At 34.7% G+C, this 16,133-nt stretch overlaps 2 protein-coding genes across 2 annotated transcripts; one reads left to right on the forward strand and one right to left on the reverse strand.

Moving 5' to 3' along the window:
* Positions 1 to 1,098: 1,098 nt before the first annotated feature.
* LOC132162367 (uncharacterized) lies at positions 1,099 to 7,093 on the forward strand. Its single transcript, XM_059572605.2, has 13 exons — positions 1,099 to 1,356; positions 1,862 to 1,999; positions 2,171 to 2,252; positions 2,411 to 2,487; positions 3,224 to 3,339; positions 3,546 to 3,654; positions 3,995 to 4,111; positions 4,216 to 4,283; positions 4,826 to 4,892; positions 4,969 to 5,050; positions 5,852 to 5,943; positions 6,088 to 6,231; positions 6,947 to 7,093. Exons 1-13 carry the CDS (start codon positions 1,099 to 1,101, stop codon positions 7,091 to 7,093), a joined length of 1,497 nt encoding a protein of 498 aa, XP_059428588.2.
* Positions 7,094 to 8,851: 1,758 nt separating this feature from the next.
* Positions 8,852 to 13,113, reverse strand: ACR10 (ACT-like superfamily protein). The gene is made up of 6 exons (XM_059571889.2): positions 12,682 to 13,113; positions 12,054 to 12,272; positions 11,510 to 11,615; positions 10,093 to 10,429; positions 9,516 to 9,800; positions 8,852 to 9,269 (listed from the first exon to the last, which is right to left on the reverse strand). Exons 1-6 carry the CDS (start codon positions 12,833 to 12,835, stop codon positions 9,132 to 9,134), a joined length of 1,239 nt encoding a protein of 412 aa, XP_059427872.1. The 5' UTR covers positions 12,836 to 13,113; the 3' UTR covers positions 8,852 to 9,131.
* Between the last annotated feature and the right edge of the window lie 3,020 nt (positions 13,114 to 16,133).

Genomic DNA, 16,133 nt, shown 5'->3' on the forward strand with positions numbered 1-16,133 from the left:
GAGTCTGTCGATTTGAGAATGAGATGCTCAAACTTGAAAAATGGTATATGGTTTTAAAAAATAAAAATTATTTTTCGAAAATTAAAGAGGCTTTTTTCAGTCAAATCGATTTTTTTTTTTTCGTTGACTATTATTTTTCATCGCATTAAATACCTAAAAATACGAAAAACATTTTCTATAAATCATTTTACCGCATCAACAAATGGAGTTTTAGAGTGATACATGATGTAGAAAAAAAAAATCACGATATAATTGGCATTTTAATAACCACTAGAAAAAACATTTCCTAAATGGCATATAGGTACTAAATTACACTCTAACTCGTGGGAATTCTGCAAACCATTATCCCATGTAATCAGAATATATATATATATGTTAGGTCTATTTTAAAATATTGATTAAATAATTAAATTAATCTTTTTTTTATAAATTTAAACTTTTGAGATAATTAAGTAGTAATTTAATATAGTATTAGAATAGAGGTCATGAGTTTGAATTTCAAACCTCGACTCTCATAATTTATCCTAATTTCAGTTAAATATTTTAAGTGTTAGACTTATCTTATCGAGAGATATTGAGGTAACACTTAAGCCTACACCAATTTCAATTAAATATTCTAGGCATGGTAGTAAATTTGAAATATTCAAATAAGTACCGGTGATTTACAGTTCCAAGCAACCAATCATAGAATCTGGACCTCTTGTGAGTCTTGTTGCCAAAGCCCTTTATTTGTCTCTATCACACCATCCTCTTCCTTGTCTTTGTTGACCTCTTCCTTGTCTTTATTGCCAACGCCCTTGATGTGTTATATCATATGATCTATTTGTTTATAAATAGTGTTAACTTACCTCTTTTTATGTGCTAGCTTTAACACAAAACTAATGATATGGAAGAGTGAAATACACAAGAAAGAGACCAGGAATTGTACAATGCCGGCCAAATATATATATAGGCATCCATGTCCCACAACCCCCAAACAAATGCCGGCCATTTGATCTCTTCCTTTGTCTCTCTTGCTCCTAGCTATCACTTGTATTGCTATCATTGCTAGCTCATCCAATAACTTTACTGTAGAGAGAGAGAGTTTGAGCATCAGCCATGGAGGAAGCTAGGAGGGTGGAAGAAGGGCTTGGTCACAAACCACCTCCCAAGAAAGAAGATGATCATGACAATGCTTATATTAGGGGAAAAGTAGATAGAAGTGACGGTGGAGATTGCATAGAGCATGAGAAAGATGATAGGGGCCAACTGCTAGATGATCAGCCAGCTGAACAAAAGGAGGAAGAGCAACCTTTGGTTAAGCAGAAGAGCAAGAGGGTTGCAACCTTGGACGCTTTCAGAGGCCTTACCATAGTGGTTTGTATATATAGACTATAAATTTTACACTTTAATGTTGAAAAGATTTTAGATATTGTTTTGTTGCATTATGGTTTAAAAGTATTACGACAAGACATAAAGGTAAAAATAGTTTTAAGTGTTTTATGAATGTTTTGTGTTTAAAGTTGTTTGTTAATGCTTAAGCATCTCCAAAAACGTTGTCAAAGGAGACCAATCTCGTTAACATCTTGAACTTAACTTCAAAAATAATGTTAAATAGTACTACACTCCATTTTACCTACATTCTATGGCTGATGTGGCAATGACCGTCAGCTCTTGAGTTTTTCATTTTTTTTTTTTTATAATAATTTCTGATCCAAGGGCTCGGTGCCCATCAGCCAAATAGAATGAAGGCCTCTTACTTCAAATGATTTGATTAGATTGAGAGGAACTTCATTAAGAGGAGTTGATTTTGTAGGCCCCATTGAAAAGTGATGGGCTATATGTTATACTTTCTTTAACCAATAGTAGCCAATGTGTGTAGCTGATGGTATTGGTAGACGATGCTGGTGGAGCCTATCCTCGTATTGATCACTCTCCATGGAATGGATGCACATTGGCAGACTTCGTGATGCCCTTTTTTCTCTTCATTGTAGGCGTCGCTATCGCCCTCGCTTTAAAGGTGGGTATTTTATTTTACCAACTTTAAATCCTAACCATCATACGATGTTAGAACATCATATGATGTTCTTCTAACACGTCCCTAGGGCACCCATCATTTACTTATTTGTTATTGGCCTGTCCATTCTAATGGTGTCTCTTTTTACTAGTAATCTTGGTCTTGATATTGCAGGAAGTACCTAATATCAAGGATGCAATTAAGAAGATCTTTATTAGGACATTGAAGCTTCTCTTTTGGGGAATTCTTTTGCAAGGTAATATTAATATAATGCAATTTAACAATATTGACCATTTGAAAACAAAAACAATATTAAATATCAAATCCAATTAACTAGTTAGGAATCATTGCTTACTGTATAATACAATCCCGGGCGTGAAATTTTGGTGGCTGTATTGTATTTTCGCACCCCAGGAGGATACTCTCACGCTCCTGATGATCTGGCTTATGGAGTTGACATGAAGACCATCCGCTGGTGTGGCATCCTCCAGGTCTTTTCTTCACCCTCTCGTTTCTATATTTTCCAAAAATGAAAGCATTTATATATATATAATGTCGTTTATGAATGAAGAATGATGATGTGTTAATGGTAATAGCTAGGATTACATGGGACAAAACTTAAAAAATAAATAAATAAAAAATTAAGGGGGGAAATAATTTTGCAAGTAAAATACTCATAAAAATATATATTTAAGGGTATATTTTTAAGAAATTTGGGGTGGCCCAAAAGCCCCCAACCATTAAGGTGGTTCCGGGTTCCACCCCTATCTCTCAAGCACAGTAACATGTATGTGACATTTAAAATTTGAGTAATGCTACATACCACACAAACATCTCACAAATTTTTCAAAAAACTGACGTTACAAGATATATATATATATATATATATATATATAGTACTATATTACTCATAAATTTTAATTTCAAGTATATCTCGTCATGGATTAAGTTTCAAGATCATGGGTTTAAATCCTACGTTAGTTGAGAAATAAAATAAAATAAACCACATTTTTATCTTATAATTATCTCATACTAATATGAAAATTTTAACTAATCCTCAAATCAGCTCTTGTTAAAAATCAAAAATTAAAAATTAATTGAGACTATCACATTAATATTGAAAAATAAAACTGTGGTATTGGTATATATGATTACTCAAATATTAAAAATGAAAAAAGTGTTATGGCATACTTTGTAGTAGCCTAATTTCTTGTGCTTTGTTAGCAGAGAATAGCTCTGGCATACTTTGTAGTAGCCTTAATAGAGACCCTGACAACCAAGATCAGACCAACTGTCCTACACTCTGGACACATCTCCATTTTCACTGCCTATCGATGGCAATGGTAAGAAACCAACCTCCATTAAACAACCTCAAATTTACTGTCTCAAATCCTAACATATATCTCGATGTTTATAAGCGTTACTACTTGAATAGTGATGCTATTTGAGAGTTTTTATTTTTATTTTTTATAGTGACATATACTGATTGTCTTGTTTTGCTTAGACCTTTTTAACAGTTCTGATTTTGGTAAATATGTCCATGATATAGGATTGGAGGGTTCATTGCCTTTCTCATTTACATTGTCACGACATATTCACTATATGTTCCAGATTGGAGTTTCGTGTTACACGACCAAGATGAACCAAACAGATACACAGTATGTGGCAGATATGTATTCTAACATAAATTTCTTATAAATTGAGTCATAAGAATTCTTTCAACACATTATAATAAGTCCCTTAAACATATGAGAAACACACACGCTTCTAGAAATTGGGTCGAAAGAATTTTCCTATTAACTCATTTTGTAGGAAATATTTGTCATTTGTAATAGGGGAAACTTAAAAACAAATAAATAAATAAAGCCTATGAATTTTCCGGGGTTTTGAAAATACCTTCACAAAGTTCAAACACTCTCAATTAAGGGTATTGAACTTTCAATTTCTTTCGATTAGCTCGTTGCGTGAAATTGACAAATATTTGGCTAATTATTTGAGGTCAAATGTGGGATGAGAGGACACTTAGGACCTGCATGCAACGCCGTTGGATATGTGGATCGACAAGTCTGGGGCGTCAATCATCTCTATACACAGCCTGTTTGGACACGCTTGAAGGTTTGTTCTATAACCGGGGCAGAATTTAGCTGCTATCTTCTTCTTCTTCCTCAAAATGGCACAACTGCAATCCATTTGATGATCTTTTCTTGACAAACTCGTAGGTTTGCAAACTTGGGAAGGATGCTCCAAGTTGGTGCCTTGCTCCATTTGAACCTGAAGGGCTTCTGAGGTTTGCTGTTTTATCAACACATGAAAAACTATAAAGGGAAACTTTCACTTACCGTCCAAAGTATCACAGGTTTGCAACGTAATCTCGTATTATCAAAATTTGTAACCTTGGTTACCTTATGTTTTAACCCCTTTTAATTCCACTCTTACAATTCAGCTAAAGACCTTAAGGTTTAAAGTTAAATCAAACCGTAAATCGGTAAAATGTCACTTATGACCCAAGGCATGGCCATGGTTCACCATACCCATAGCCACGGTCAGTAAGAGAACTTTTAGTTTCTTTTTAAAAAATTTAAGAACATGGGTATTTTAGGTATTTTGATAGTTTCCGTTAGGATTTAACAGAAAATTCGAACAAATTAATGAAATTAAAAGGGGCTTAAACATACAATACCGGCATTACAATTTTTGATCATTCGAGATTACGATTACAAAACCCGTGATATTTCGGGAAGGTAAGTAAAGCTTTCCCAACTACATATTATTTTCAGGCAAATACGGAGTCAAAAAACACTATTTTTAATTGGTTTTATTTTGCCCTAGTTCGATTTCAGCTATCCTCTCAGCGACCATTGGCATCCATTATGGGCATGTTCTGATTCATTTTAAGGTTACAAGCTTCAAACCTACACACTATTCCACTCCTGACTTAAATTTGAAGCTCAAGAATGTGGACTCTTTTGCAGGGGCACTCTGAAAGGCTTAAGCAATGGGTCTCAATGGGGTTTGTCCTGCTTGTCCTGGCCATCATTCTTCATTTCACAGATGGTGAACTTTCTTGACCTTGTGCCTCAAAATTATTGAATATAATTAGAAGCATTCATCTCCTAGCTGATTGATCAGAAGTAGAAAACAAAAAATTAAATACTCCTAAATTATGAGCGTTTCTGAGTAGTTTTCCTTAAAAAATTATTCACCAAACATTTCTTCATTATACAATGAAGCACATAAATTTTTCGTAATTTGGTCGTGTTTTGCACAAAACCAAACCAAACCATAACACCCTCAAAGTTTTTATTATTGGAAGAGAGAATTTAGCATAGACACGATCCGCGAACCCGACACAAACCAAACACAAAATTAAAGGATTAGGGTTGGAGAGTTTTACCCGATTAATTAAATGGGTCGAGTCAGGGTTGACATGTATAATTTTATACACATATTTCGACACGACTTGAACCTGACACATGATATAATGGTAAGCAATTTTTTACTTGACCCGCGAACCCGACACAAACTCAATACAAAATTAGAGGGTTATAGTTGAGGAGTTTGACTAATTTAATTAAATGGGTCGTGTTATAATCTTATACATATATCTCAACACAATTCGAACTCGACACACAAACACGAATTGCCACCCCTACTTTAAAGCAATAGCTTTGTGTGAATTGTACATTATAAGTAGTGTCCACTTTAATTTCTCTTTTTTCTCATGTGGAACTCTCTTATTACAAGACTTTTAATTCAAAACCTTCTATTTAAAACATTCACAATTCACAAACCACAAACTATATATATAAACTAATTTTGAAAACTTTTTGGACACAAACTTCCATTGGCTTGCAGCTATTCCTATGAACAAGCAACTCTACAGCATCAGCTACGTTTGTTTCACAGCAGGTGCTGCTGCAATTGTCTTCTCTGGGTTCTACATATTGGTCAGTACTCTGTTATATAATCTTCCCTAGCTATCTATGTATGGTGAATATCTTCATCGATTGCATGCAAAATAGGCTTCCCGAGCAGGATTTTCTTTTAACCTTCTTTGTTGTCTTTCTTCGATCTTCATGAATGATCTACAGATTGATGTTTGGGGATTTCGCACGCCATTCTTGTTCTTAGAATGGATAGGAATGAATGCGATGCTGGTGTTTGTGATGGCAGCTCAAGGCATCTTTGCTGCGTTTGTAAATGGATGGTATTATGAAACTCCAGACAAGTCACTAGTAAGTGGTCCTCAATTATTTCTTTTGATTATCCTAATTTCTTCAGGAAAAACAACTTTTTACAGTCAGGCATCCATTTCGGGTACATTTTCGTTAAGTTGGCATGCTCCATCCACCATTAATTTTAAGAAGAAAAAAAATAAAAACTTCACAAAATTCCTCCTGAACTTCCACACGTTTTGAAAATTACCCTCTTAAAGTTCAAAAACTCTCAATTTAGGATATCGAACTTTCAATTTTTTACAATATCCCCCTCCATTCAAATTTTTCGTTAAATCTTATCAAAATTTCTAAGATGCCATTTTTTTTGTTAAAAAAAAATTGCAATTATTCAAGCGTAAGCATTTTTGCAAAATTCTGTTAAACACTAACCAACGCCTGAATCTTAGCAATTTTTTATTTTATTTTTTATAATAAAAAATATGAGTATTTTGAAAATTTTGATAAGATTTAACGGAAAATCCTAACGAATTGGAGACATTGCAAAAGGTTGAAAGTTTGATACCTTAAATTGAGAGTTTTTTTGAACTTTAGGTGGTTAATTTCAAAACGTGTGGAAGTTCAAAAGGTTAAATGAAGTTTCCAAAAAAAAAAAAAAAACCAGTGATTGATGGAGCATGCAAACTCAGAGAAAATGTACTCGGATTGAGCCAGAATGCAACTAATTAAGCATTTCTGTTTCTTCAAACAAGTGTTAACACAAAATTGCTAATAGGTCCATTGGATACAAAAGCATGTGTTTATCAATGTTTGGCACTCAGAGAGACTGGGGACCCTCTTATATGTGATATTTGCTGAAATCACATTTTGGGGTGTAGTTGCGGGTATCTTGCACAAATTGGGAATTTACTGGAAGTTGTAAGAGGAAAAAGTTGTGGAAGACCAGATTTGATATACTTGCAATTTACTACATTCACATATATAGCTTAATTATTTTATGGGTTATGTTTATTTTTATGTATTTGTTGTATTAAATGTGAAAAACACTATAAGATTTGAATAAATTTCGATTAATATTTTGATTTTATTTCATAGAAGCACATTTCATATTCAATTGGTCCTGGCATCCAAAGCAGTGGTAGAGTCAGAAATTTATATTAGTTTGGGTGGAACTAAAACAATAAAATGTATTGACAAGATTTTTTTTTTTTTTTTTTCCTCTTTATATACTATAATTTTACTATGTATATAAATTTTCCTTTTAATATAGACAGTTAAATTATTTGTAAGAAATTCATTTCTTATTTTGTTACAAAGTCTTATTTTAACAACTTTCATAACTGAAAATGCTCGTTCGGTAGTCATTGTAGACACTAGAAGAGCCAAAAATCAAAATAAGACGAATCAATCTATCAATAAGATGGTATGTCTATGATTTTCCTGCCTCTATCAATCCTAGACATAATTACAAAATGGAAGTCTTTTTTTTTTTTTTTTTCTTTGAAATTTCGAATGATTAAACACATCATATACTTATCCATAATACTACATATATCATCAATACTAAATTATTTATGGATATCATTTGGATCCAAAGTTGAACTAAATGTCAAGAGTTCTATTGCCTTTTTACTAAACCTACTATCGAGTACTTGTAATTGAAAGTCTCGGGTAGCATTGAATTGTCAAAATGATAATAATACTCCACTGTGATGTGAATTGACCCGCTTGTTAAGTTTTAAAAATTAACCTCATTAGGTATTCAAAACTTTACTTGTAAATCTCTTTCATCACCCAAGTGCCTTGGTGTGAAATAGATGGATTTTTAAGTTTTATGTGCAAAACGTCACTTAGTCGTCATATGGATGTTCTGACGCCTACTTAAGTTGATGATTGATCCACCTTTTATAATATTTTCAAGCACTAACAAGTTGCACCAAACATCCTTACTAGACTAAAAATAGAATGAAAATAAGAACCTCAACGAAAATCACCCAGGCTATGTTTGACAACTGGTTTTTGGGTAACGGCGTTGGTTGTGTACTGTTCAATCACTTTGAAATTATCTGCCAAAAGCTGCAGGAGTTAAAACAGTGAACATGAGACTTACTTCAAATAATGCGCCCATTTCCAGCCGCCTTTCGCTATTCCAAAGACAGAGTGGACTGTGAAGAGAAATGGGCGCTGGTTTTCTGAAGAAAGAAGAAAAAAGAAAGACGGAGGTTTTCTGAATAATGAAGTAAAGAAAAGCAAGAAGAAATATCACTATGTTTGCTGCAGGGGCATTTTTGGAACAGCAAAAGAAGGCTGGAAATGGACGCATTATTTGAAGTAAATCTCTTGTTCACTGTCTTAATTCCTACAGCTTTTGACAGATAATTTCAAAGTAATTGAACAGTACACAGCCAACGCCGTTGCTCAAAAACCGGTTGTCAAACAGAGCCCAACTGGTTTCAACGTGCCAATTTGATTATCTTCTTTTCTAGTTTCTAGTTCATCAATAGCAAGCATATGTTCAATTTCTGTTGCTTGGGCCACTTCTAGTTCATCATAACGTTTACATGAAGTATCAAGCACATTGACAATGAATCAATGCTAATTTTAATCGATGAGCAAATCAAGCACAAGCACAAGTTCAATGTGTGGATGGGCGTGGCAGAAATTATCGTTGGACCCAAGATTGAAATAGCACCATATCTACAACTTTACAATAATATTAGAAAGTATACAAATATACAATGCCATTAGGACTTTGCTCACCCTTTTATCTCCTCACTACTTGACTTTCTCAAGTTTTTACACTAGAGTTAGCAGGAAAAAAAGATGAAGAATATGCTGTAAAAAGGATCACCCTTTAATAACATATACCCTATCATCTAATGGATATGGTAACAGGGAGAAGTGAACTGTACGGGAAGACCATTGCAATTCTAAGAGGATCAATATCTGTAATTGTTATATCACTCCCAACCCATCAACATCTTCCAAACCCCTTCTGCAATCTTGTCCCTAGGAACAGATAAGCCATCCCCTTCATCAAGCAAGACTCTGTAAACCTCCCATTCCCTATCTCCAATTATGTGCCTCCCAATCTCAGCCTGGAAAACAATCAAGTTCAATTTATTTCTGCTATTTTGAGAAAAAAAAATAATAATAAATAAATAAATAAAAATAAGAAAAAAGGCCAATCACAGCAAATGCATTTTTAAAATTGGGACCAGAAAACAAATCCCCAAATTTGAACTAGTGTTGTGACATTCCTCATGCCTTCTAGGGAGAAGTAAACATTTGCAAGCATAGACTATGGTGGTTTGTAATTTAAATATAAGCAGATGAGAAATTACCAAAAAGATGCAAGTATTTAGCATCTTGAGAGCAAGGGTCATGTCATAGAAAACAAGAGGCCGGCCCTTGCCAGATAACTCCACAGGGTTTGCAACTAGCAGCTCCATGTCGGGACCCCGGGCAACAACAGCTACTCGGAGAGGACGAAATAGTTCCATTCGAAGACGAGATGACACTGCATTCTGCTTGCTAGGGTCGACTATCTTCTTCCCATCAGCTTGCACAATGAACAAGTCAATCTCACAATTTCCTCTTTCTTTTATAGAGAATCGCCCATAAGAAATCTGCATTCATGATAAGCTTATGCATTAATAATACAGAACCAGATATTGCAGTACAGTCCAAGAATTCTTCCGTATTTTCTTTCAAATCTGATCAAAGAAAAAGTCTATCCACATTTTTTAATGGGAGCATGCCAGCCAAAAATGTGCAGCTGTGACTTAAATCTTAAAAGAAATAGAATTGATTTAGACCTTATCATACACAAGCAATCTTTCCCTAGAAGGAATGGGATATTGGCCTTGGATGCATAGGCTAAATGACATGGCCATAGCAAGATTTCAATAATTTATATACCTGAATATTGTAATCCTTTAGAGTTCTCATTATGTCATAAAGAAGACCTTTGTGGTCCTTGCAAACAATTTGCACGAGTGTGTGAGCAGGACTCAGTGAGTTGTCCATTGTGACAGAAACACTGTCAGAGGTCACAATTCCACTAGGGAGTTTATTAGGCATTTCCAAGCTAAATGTATCCTCTGTGATTGCAGAAGGAAGAAATGAAGACGTCTGTGAACATGCAGTAATTTCAGGGCCTGCCATTGCAATATCACAAGTTAGAATCACATCCCCCAGAACATCTTTTAAGCGGCTACATGTGTCCTCCTGCCTCTTCTTCGTATGTAGAAGCTCCCTGATAAAGACACAAGATTAAGAAGTGAAATTACTTTTGGAACGAGACGATACAAAGAAACATTGACTTCATCAAAGAAAATCTTTTATTCATGTTTTGAAGTCGACTAGCAATATTCCTCCCATATTCTCATGTATCCGTCTACTAATTGCCATAGTACTCGTACAAACAGTATCACCAAAATTTAGATCTTGGGAGAAGATGTTGTGCACTCCCTTCCCCCTCTTTCCACCAGAAAAGAAATAAATTAAAGTAGCAACAGAAGGTTTCCTTCTTTTTCTTTTTCCTAATCCGATTTAAATGTCAACTCTTCGTTAACTACACTTCAATTGCATTACTATAGTAGCGGAACTTTTTAATTCATGCTGCCTTGAAAATATTAAGGTTGAAATATAATTTTAGTCTCTGAATTATGTGTAGGTTAAATTTAAATTTAGTCCTTGAAATTCCAAAAAAGTTTCAATTGTGTGCTTATTATCCTATCTGAACCAATAAGCATACAAAAACTACATATAAAAATAGACTCTCTTTTGCACATGTCATTTTAGTTTTAACGTTGCATGATAGATCATATACAAGTCTCACAAAATCAGAAAATATAGAGACATGTAACATGCATATGACTCATGAAAGTGTCTGTCACATCAGCAATTTCGTTTTCTATAGAGAAGGCAAAACATAGTAAGGGCAACAAGAGGTCTTTTCAAGATTCTATCAAATAAATTGAAACAATTGATGGTTCGAGGTCGAAATCTGAAATCTGAAATCTGACAACTAGTTCAGGGACCAAATCATGTTTTGACCAAAAATATACTTTCCCAAAGAAACAGCCTGACCTAGAGGATATCCCCATCAACATGAGAGTGGCACTACTCAAGTCTGCAGGCAGTCAATTATTTGGACTGTATGAGTCACCCACTATGTGAGATATTATCACAATTTCAGATAAGATTTGAGATCATTTCATATTAAAAAAAAAAAATGCCTGTAATAGTAAATTTGCAATAAATGAAAATTGTAGAAGGCTAGCAAAGTAGAAGATATGAAACTCTGAGGAGAATACTATCAAGAATGTAGAACCTGGTATCTGTGATGAAAAACAGGTCCATCACTTTGCCATCAGGGGTGGTTGATACCTTCACTTTCTTTATAGTAAGCTCAAGCTCACATAGAACCCCCGTCACATCTGCCAAAAAAGCACAAATATCCAACCAATTACAGGAAAACAAGGATACTTTTTTTATTCCTAAGCAATAAGTTAAAACATGGAATCCCATGACAATGCTACTGTAAAACTGCAAATTCTCTTTTCTTCCCCAAGACTCTCAACAATTAGAACAGGAATCTATAAAAGATAGAGACAAACTATAGAGACCACATGATGACACTAATACAAAACGATTCCAAATATGAAAGAATCAAATTATGTGATTGAGAATCCTTTTAAAAATATAATTGATACACAATGAGAAAATTTCTAAAATAGATTAATTATCAAATCAGTACCATTTACACAAAATATAACAAACATGTAGACACCAAATCAAGTATTAATTTAATCCTACAAAGCAGACTTGAAAAAAAAAAAAAAAAAAAAAAAAAAAAAAAAAAAAAAAAAGTTTACCATGTAAAAGCCCTCTTCGATCATAACAACAGAACTTCAAGAGGAACACATCGGGAGGCTTCGGCGGCTGCGGGTCAGGTCGGAAAAAGGATATCCCAGAAGCTGAAGAACAAGAGGGGCAGACCTCCACTAGCCTCTTCTTCAACAAAGACCACCTCGTCGTTGATTTTCCGACCACCCAGAAAACTATGTAGCACCATTTGCCGTCCGTAGATACATCTTCAACCCACACAATCAACAAACAAATGGATCGAAATTTCAATTACCCATTACTTATTTCACAAAATTAGAGAAAAATCTCAAACACCCATCACTTATTTCACAAATAAAATGAAAAAAAAAATTCAAGTACCAACGACGCGTTAACCAAAATTTTAAAGACAACCCGTGTTTGGTTGCTGAGAAAAAAAAAAAGGATAAAAAAAGAACTGTACTTTCCTATTGTTTCCAAAAATGAGAATATTCCAAAAACTGAGCCAAGTACTATCTCAAGCTCAAAAAAAAAGGAAAAAATAAAAAATAAAAAGGTTTAAGGATTCAGTTTCTTCAGCTTCCCTGTACTTTCTCAGCAACCAAACAGAGCAAAAACTATGTATATGCAAAATCTTAAAATAATATCCGCCTTTACCTCCTCTGACAATGCTCAGCCCAAAGAAGAGAATGATGCGACACAAGTCGCAACCCAGCCCAGTCTTGTCAGGGCAATTCACAGTAATCACGTTTGGATCCCCTTCTCTCTCTGAAGGTCTGATTAACACTACGTCGTCGTATAGTATACCCATGTTCTCCTCTTCTTCTTCACCAATCTTTAATATTTTTGGGCTTTTCAGAGTTGTTGTTACTGTGTCACTCAACAGAGAAGCAGCAGAGTTGAGAGTTGAGAGATACAGAAAACAGGGCAGCTGAGAGCCGGAGAGCTAAACAGGGATTCTCTTCTCTCGCTTATTGCTTGCGCTTCATTTGTTGTTGGTGTATCTTTGTCTCACTCTCTCGCGCGATCTCACCCTTCTCCACTTTTTTGGGGTTTGACGATCGTATGTATGTTTAGCGGCCTTCAATTTCTCGGATACGAGATATTGGTTTGAAATGAGAACATTGAGACCATAAAAATGATGGGTCCCCTCACTCCCCTTGGCCTGTGCGGTAGGCATTGACTCAGATTTTTTTTTGTTTTTTTTTTTTTCTGTGGATTCACGAGAAACCATCGAAGAGATCATTCAAGATATTTTACTAAGGGAATTAGAAAAAATAAAATAAAATTAGCTATTTCTATAATAAAATGAGATATGATAAGGTTCAAGCCCCATCTAAAAGTATTAGCAGGATATATTTTATATGTCATTTTATTCTCTATGTTTAGGAAAAATTTTAAAAAAATCACAAAAACTTACTCATCAGATTTCCTACATTTAACAAACCAATATGTAGGAAACCAAAAGTAATTCCTTATACATTATTTTAATATAAACATTTATCTTTAATCTCTCACCTTTCATCATTTTGTTTTTAATTGGGGATTGTATTGAAATTTTTGTGAAAAAAAGTGAGGGTAGGTAGGAAATTTGTATTTTGTAAAAAATATATATATATTTTAATAGTATTGGAAAAGATAAGAGAAGCTATTGTGGAATATATTTTCATATGGAAGTAAAAAGTAGTTTTGTATCCTAAACTTAGGAAAAATCAAAAGGAAACTGTTGCTAGTGCTCTAAGACCCAACTTTTACTTACGTGGTACAAAGCCATAAAAGAGTTGTGTAAGGTTCAAAATTGAAATTTCCAAAAAAAAAACAAAAAAACAAAAATCAAAACATATGTTCACAAAAGTTGGGTTTTAGATGAAGCTCAGTTAAGCTTGGCCCTTTCATATCTCTAATAAAATATAGAGAAATGATTATCGTCAATATTTTGCCCATATTCAATCATTATATTTATGGGGTCCACCATTGATTTATTTGGGGTCCACATAAGTTTACAAATCTAATGGTTGATTTGTAAGATATATGGGCGAAATATGACCAAAATATTAACACTAATAATTTCTTTAAAATATATGAAAAATGTTAGGGTTACTAACTCTTTTATTAACAGAGACTTACTAAACTGATATGTACCTCATTCATTGGAGAAAAATAAGACAATTAATTAAGAGAAATATAACAAGTACCAATGTGATGTAAACCGAAAAGTAAATGATTCCATAAAGAAGAGCGATGATTCGCACCTGACGAGTTCTATTAAAAAGTCCATATCTAGAGTTTCACACCTCAGATTGGAGCAAGATTTGTGGCATTCGAAAGCTAATTCAAATATATATAAAGTCATGTTTCACGCAAGTTTGCTAATTCCGATGTTTACTAGGTCAAAATAGCCTATATTCGCAGGCCGTTCAAAAGCCATCTGGACGAGCCTCTTCCGGAAGTCATCGTTCGCAAGCCGTCCGAACAGGCCTCTTATATTTGTTAAATTCTGACTTTAATTCGTATTTCTTTTAGGTTTAGGGTTTGGGCCTATAAATACATGTTTTATAGACCCTAGAATGTAGCTTTTGATTATTATTTGGTTTTCTTCAATAAGAGTACTCAGAGTTGAGTATCTTCTTTATTTTTCTTCAAACCCTAGATAGTATCTAGCATTTTGATTTGTTGATAGTCTCACGATCTTAAAAATATTTAGCCCTTCTATTGCTGTATTTCAAGCCTATCACGATCCTACGCTTCATTAATTGGTATCAAAGCCCAAGTTACTCTCCATGGCTCCAATCACAAGGGGAAGGGGCAACTATACTATGCAAACTTGCACGACCTGTACGAGTGCGAGGAATCAGTTCATGGAGAAAAAGAGGCGACATGGTGGCAACACATGGAGGAGCAATTCGAGGCTATGAGGGATCAAATCGAAGCCCTCACTATCCGATTATCCAACATGGGTGGTCACAACGAATGTCATCATCGACTCCCACCGCACGTTTCGGAGGAGGAAGATGAACATGACGATGCGTACGAATCCGAGATCCTTTTTGTGGAGCACCGTACACAAGGCCATCAGCCCCTTGTGCAAGCTTATGCCAATTGGTGGGAGAACGGGTTCGAACTCGATATTCTAGAATTTCAAGGAGGTCTACAACCCGAAAAATTCCTGGATCGGGTAGCGACAATTGAAGAGGTTCTCAATTTCAAGGAGGTGCCTGAAGATCGACAGGTTTCTTTGGTAGCAACCAAATTTATTGGGGAAGATTTTTTGGTAGATTTGGCCTCTCCACCAATCTATGACATTTATCCTGACAAAGAGGATCTACTGGAGGAGGTAACTTTATTTGTTGATACCATAAAAATTGTTGAAGAGAATGATATCCACCCGGTGCTTGATGAAAGCCCTAAAAGTGAAGTCTTTGATTTGGAAGTTGATTTCATTGGGGTATAAAGTATTTTATCAAATTGCCTTGATGCTAAGATTTGTGATGATTTTTATGCAGAAAATAATTTGATATTTAAAAGGGAAGAGGTCATTGATCCTTTTTGGGAGATATTCATGGCACATGAACGGGAGAACATGTATGACTGTCGTGTGAAGCCAAGGTTCTTTGAATCTAGTGCGAGAACTTTTCAAGTTAATAATCGCAATCTTGTGCTAATTAGAAAAACATTATTTCTTGTGTGATGTTACATTGTTTTGATTTAGAAGACAAAAGGATGGAATGGATTAATTGGATATCCGAATGATCGGGGAAAGAACCATCAGAATTCGATGTCGAATTCTCTCCAATAGGGGGAGAATGATATAGGGGGAAACAGGTGGAAGTTACCTCCTACAGACTTCAATAATGAGGGTGTGAATTCGAGGACGAATTCTCTCCAATCTGAGGAGGATGATGTAGACCGAAAAGCTACAGATTCCATAAAGAAAAGCGATGATTTGCACCTAACGAGTTCTACTAAAAATGACATATATAGAGTTTTAGACCTTGGATTGGAGCAACCTTTGCGGCATTGAAAATCTAACTCAAAGATCTACAAAGTCATGTTTCATGAGAGTTTGCTAATTCCGATGTTTACTAGGTCAAAAATAGCCTCCGTTCATA

Source organism: Corylus avellana, chromosome 10 (assembly GCF_965113065.1).
Source record: "Corylus avellana chromosome 10, dhCorAvel1.hap1.2, whole genome shotgun sequence".
Classification (NCBI taxonomy): domain Eukaryota; kingdom Viridiplantae; phylum Streptophyta; class Magnoliopsida; order Fagales; family Betulaceae; genus Corylus; species Corylus avellana.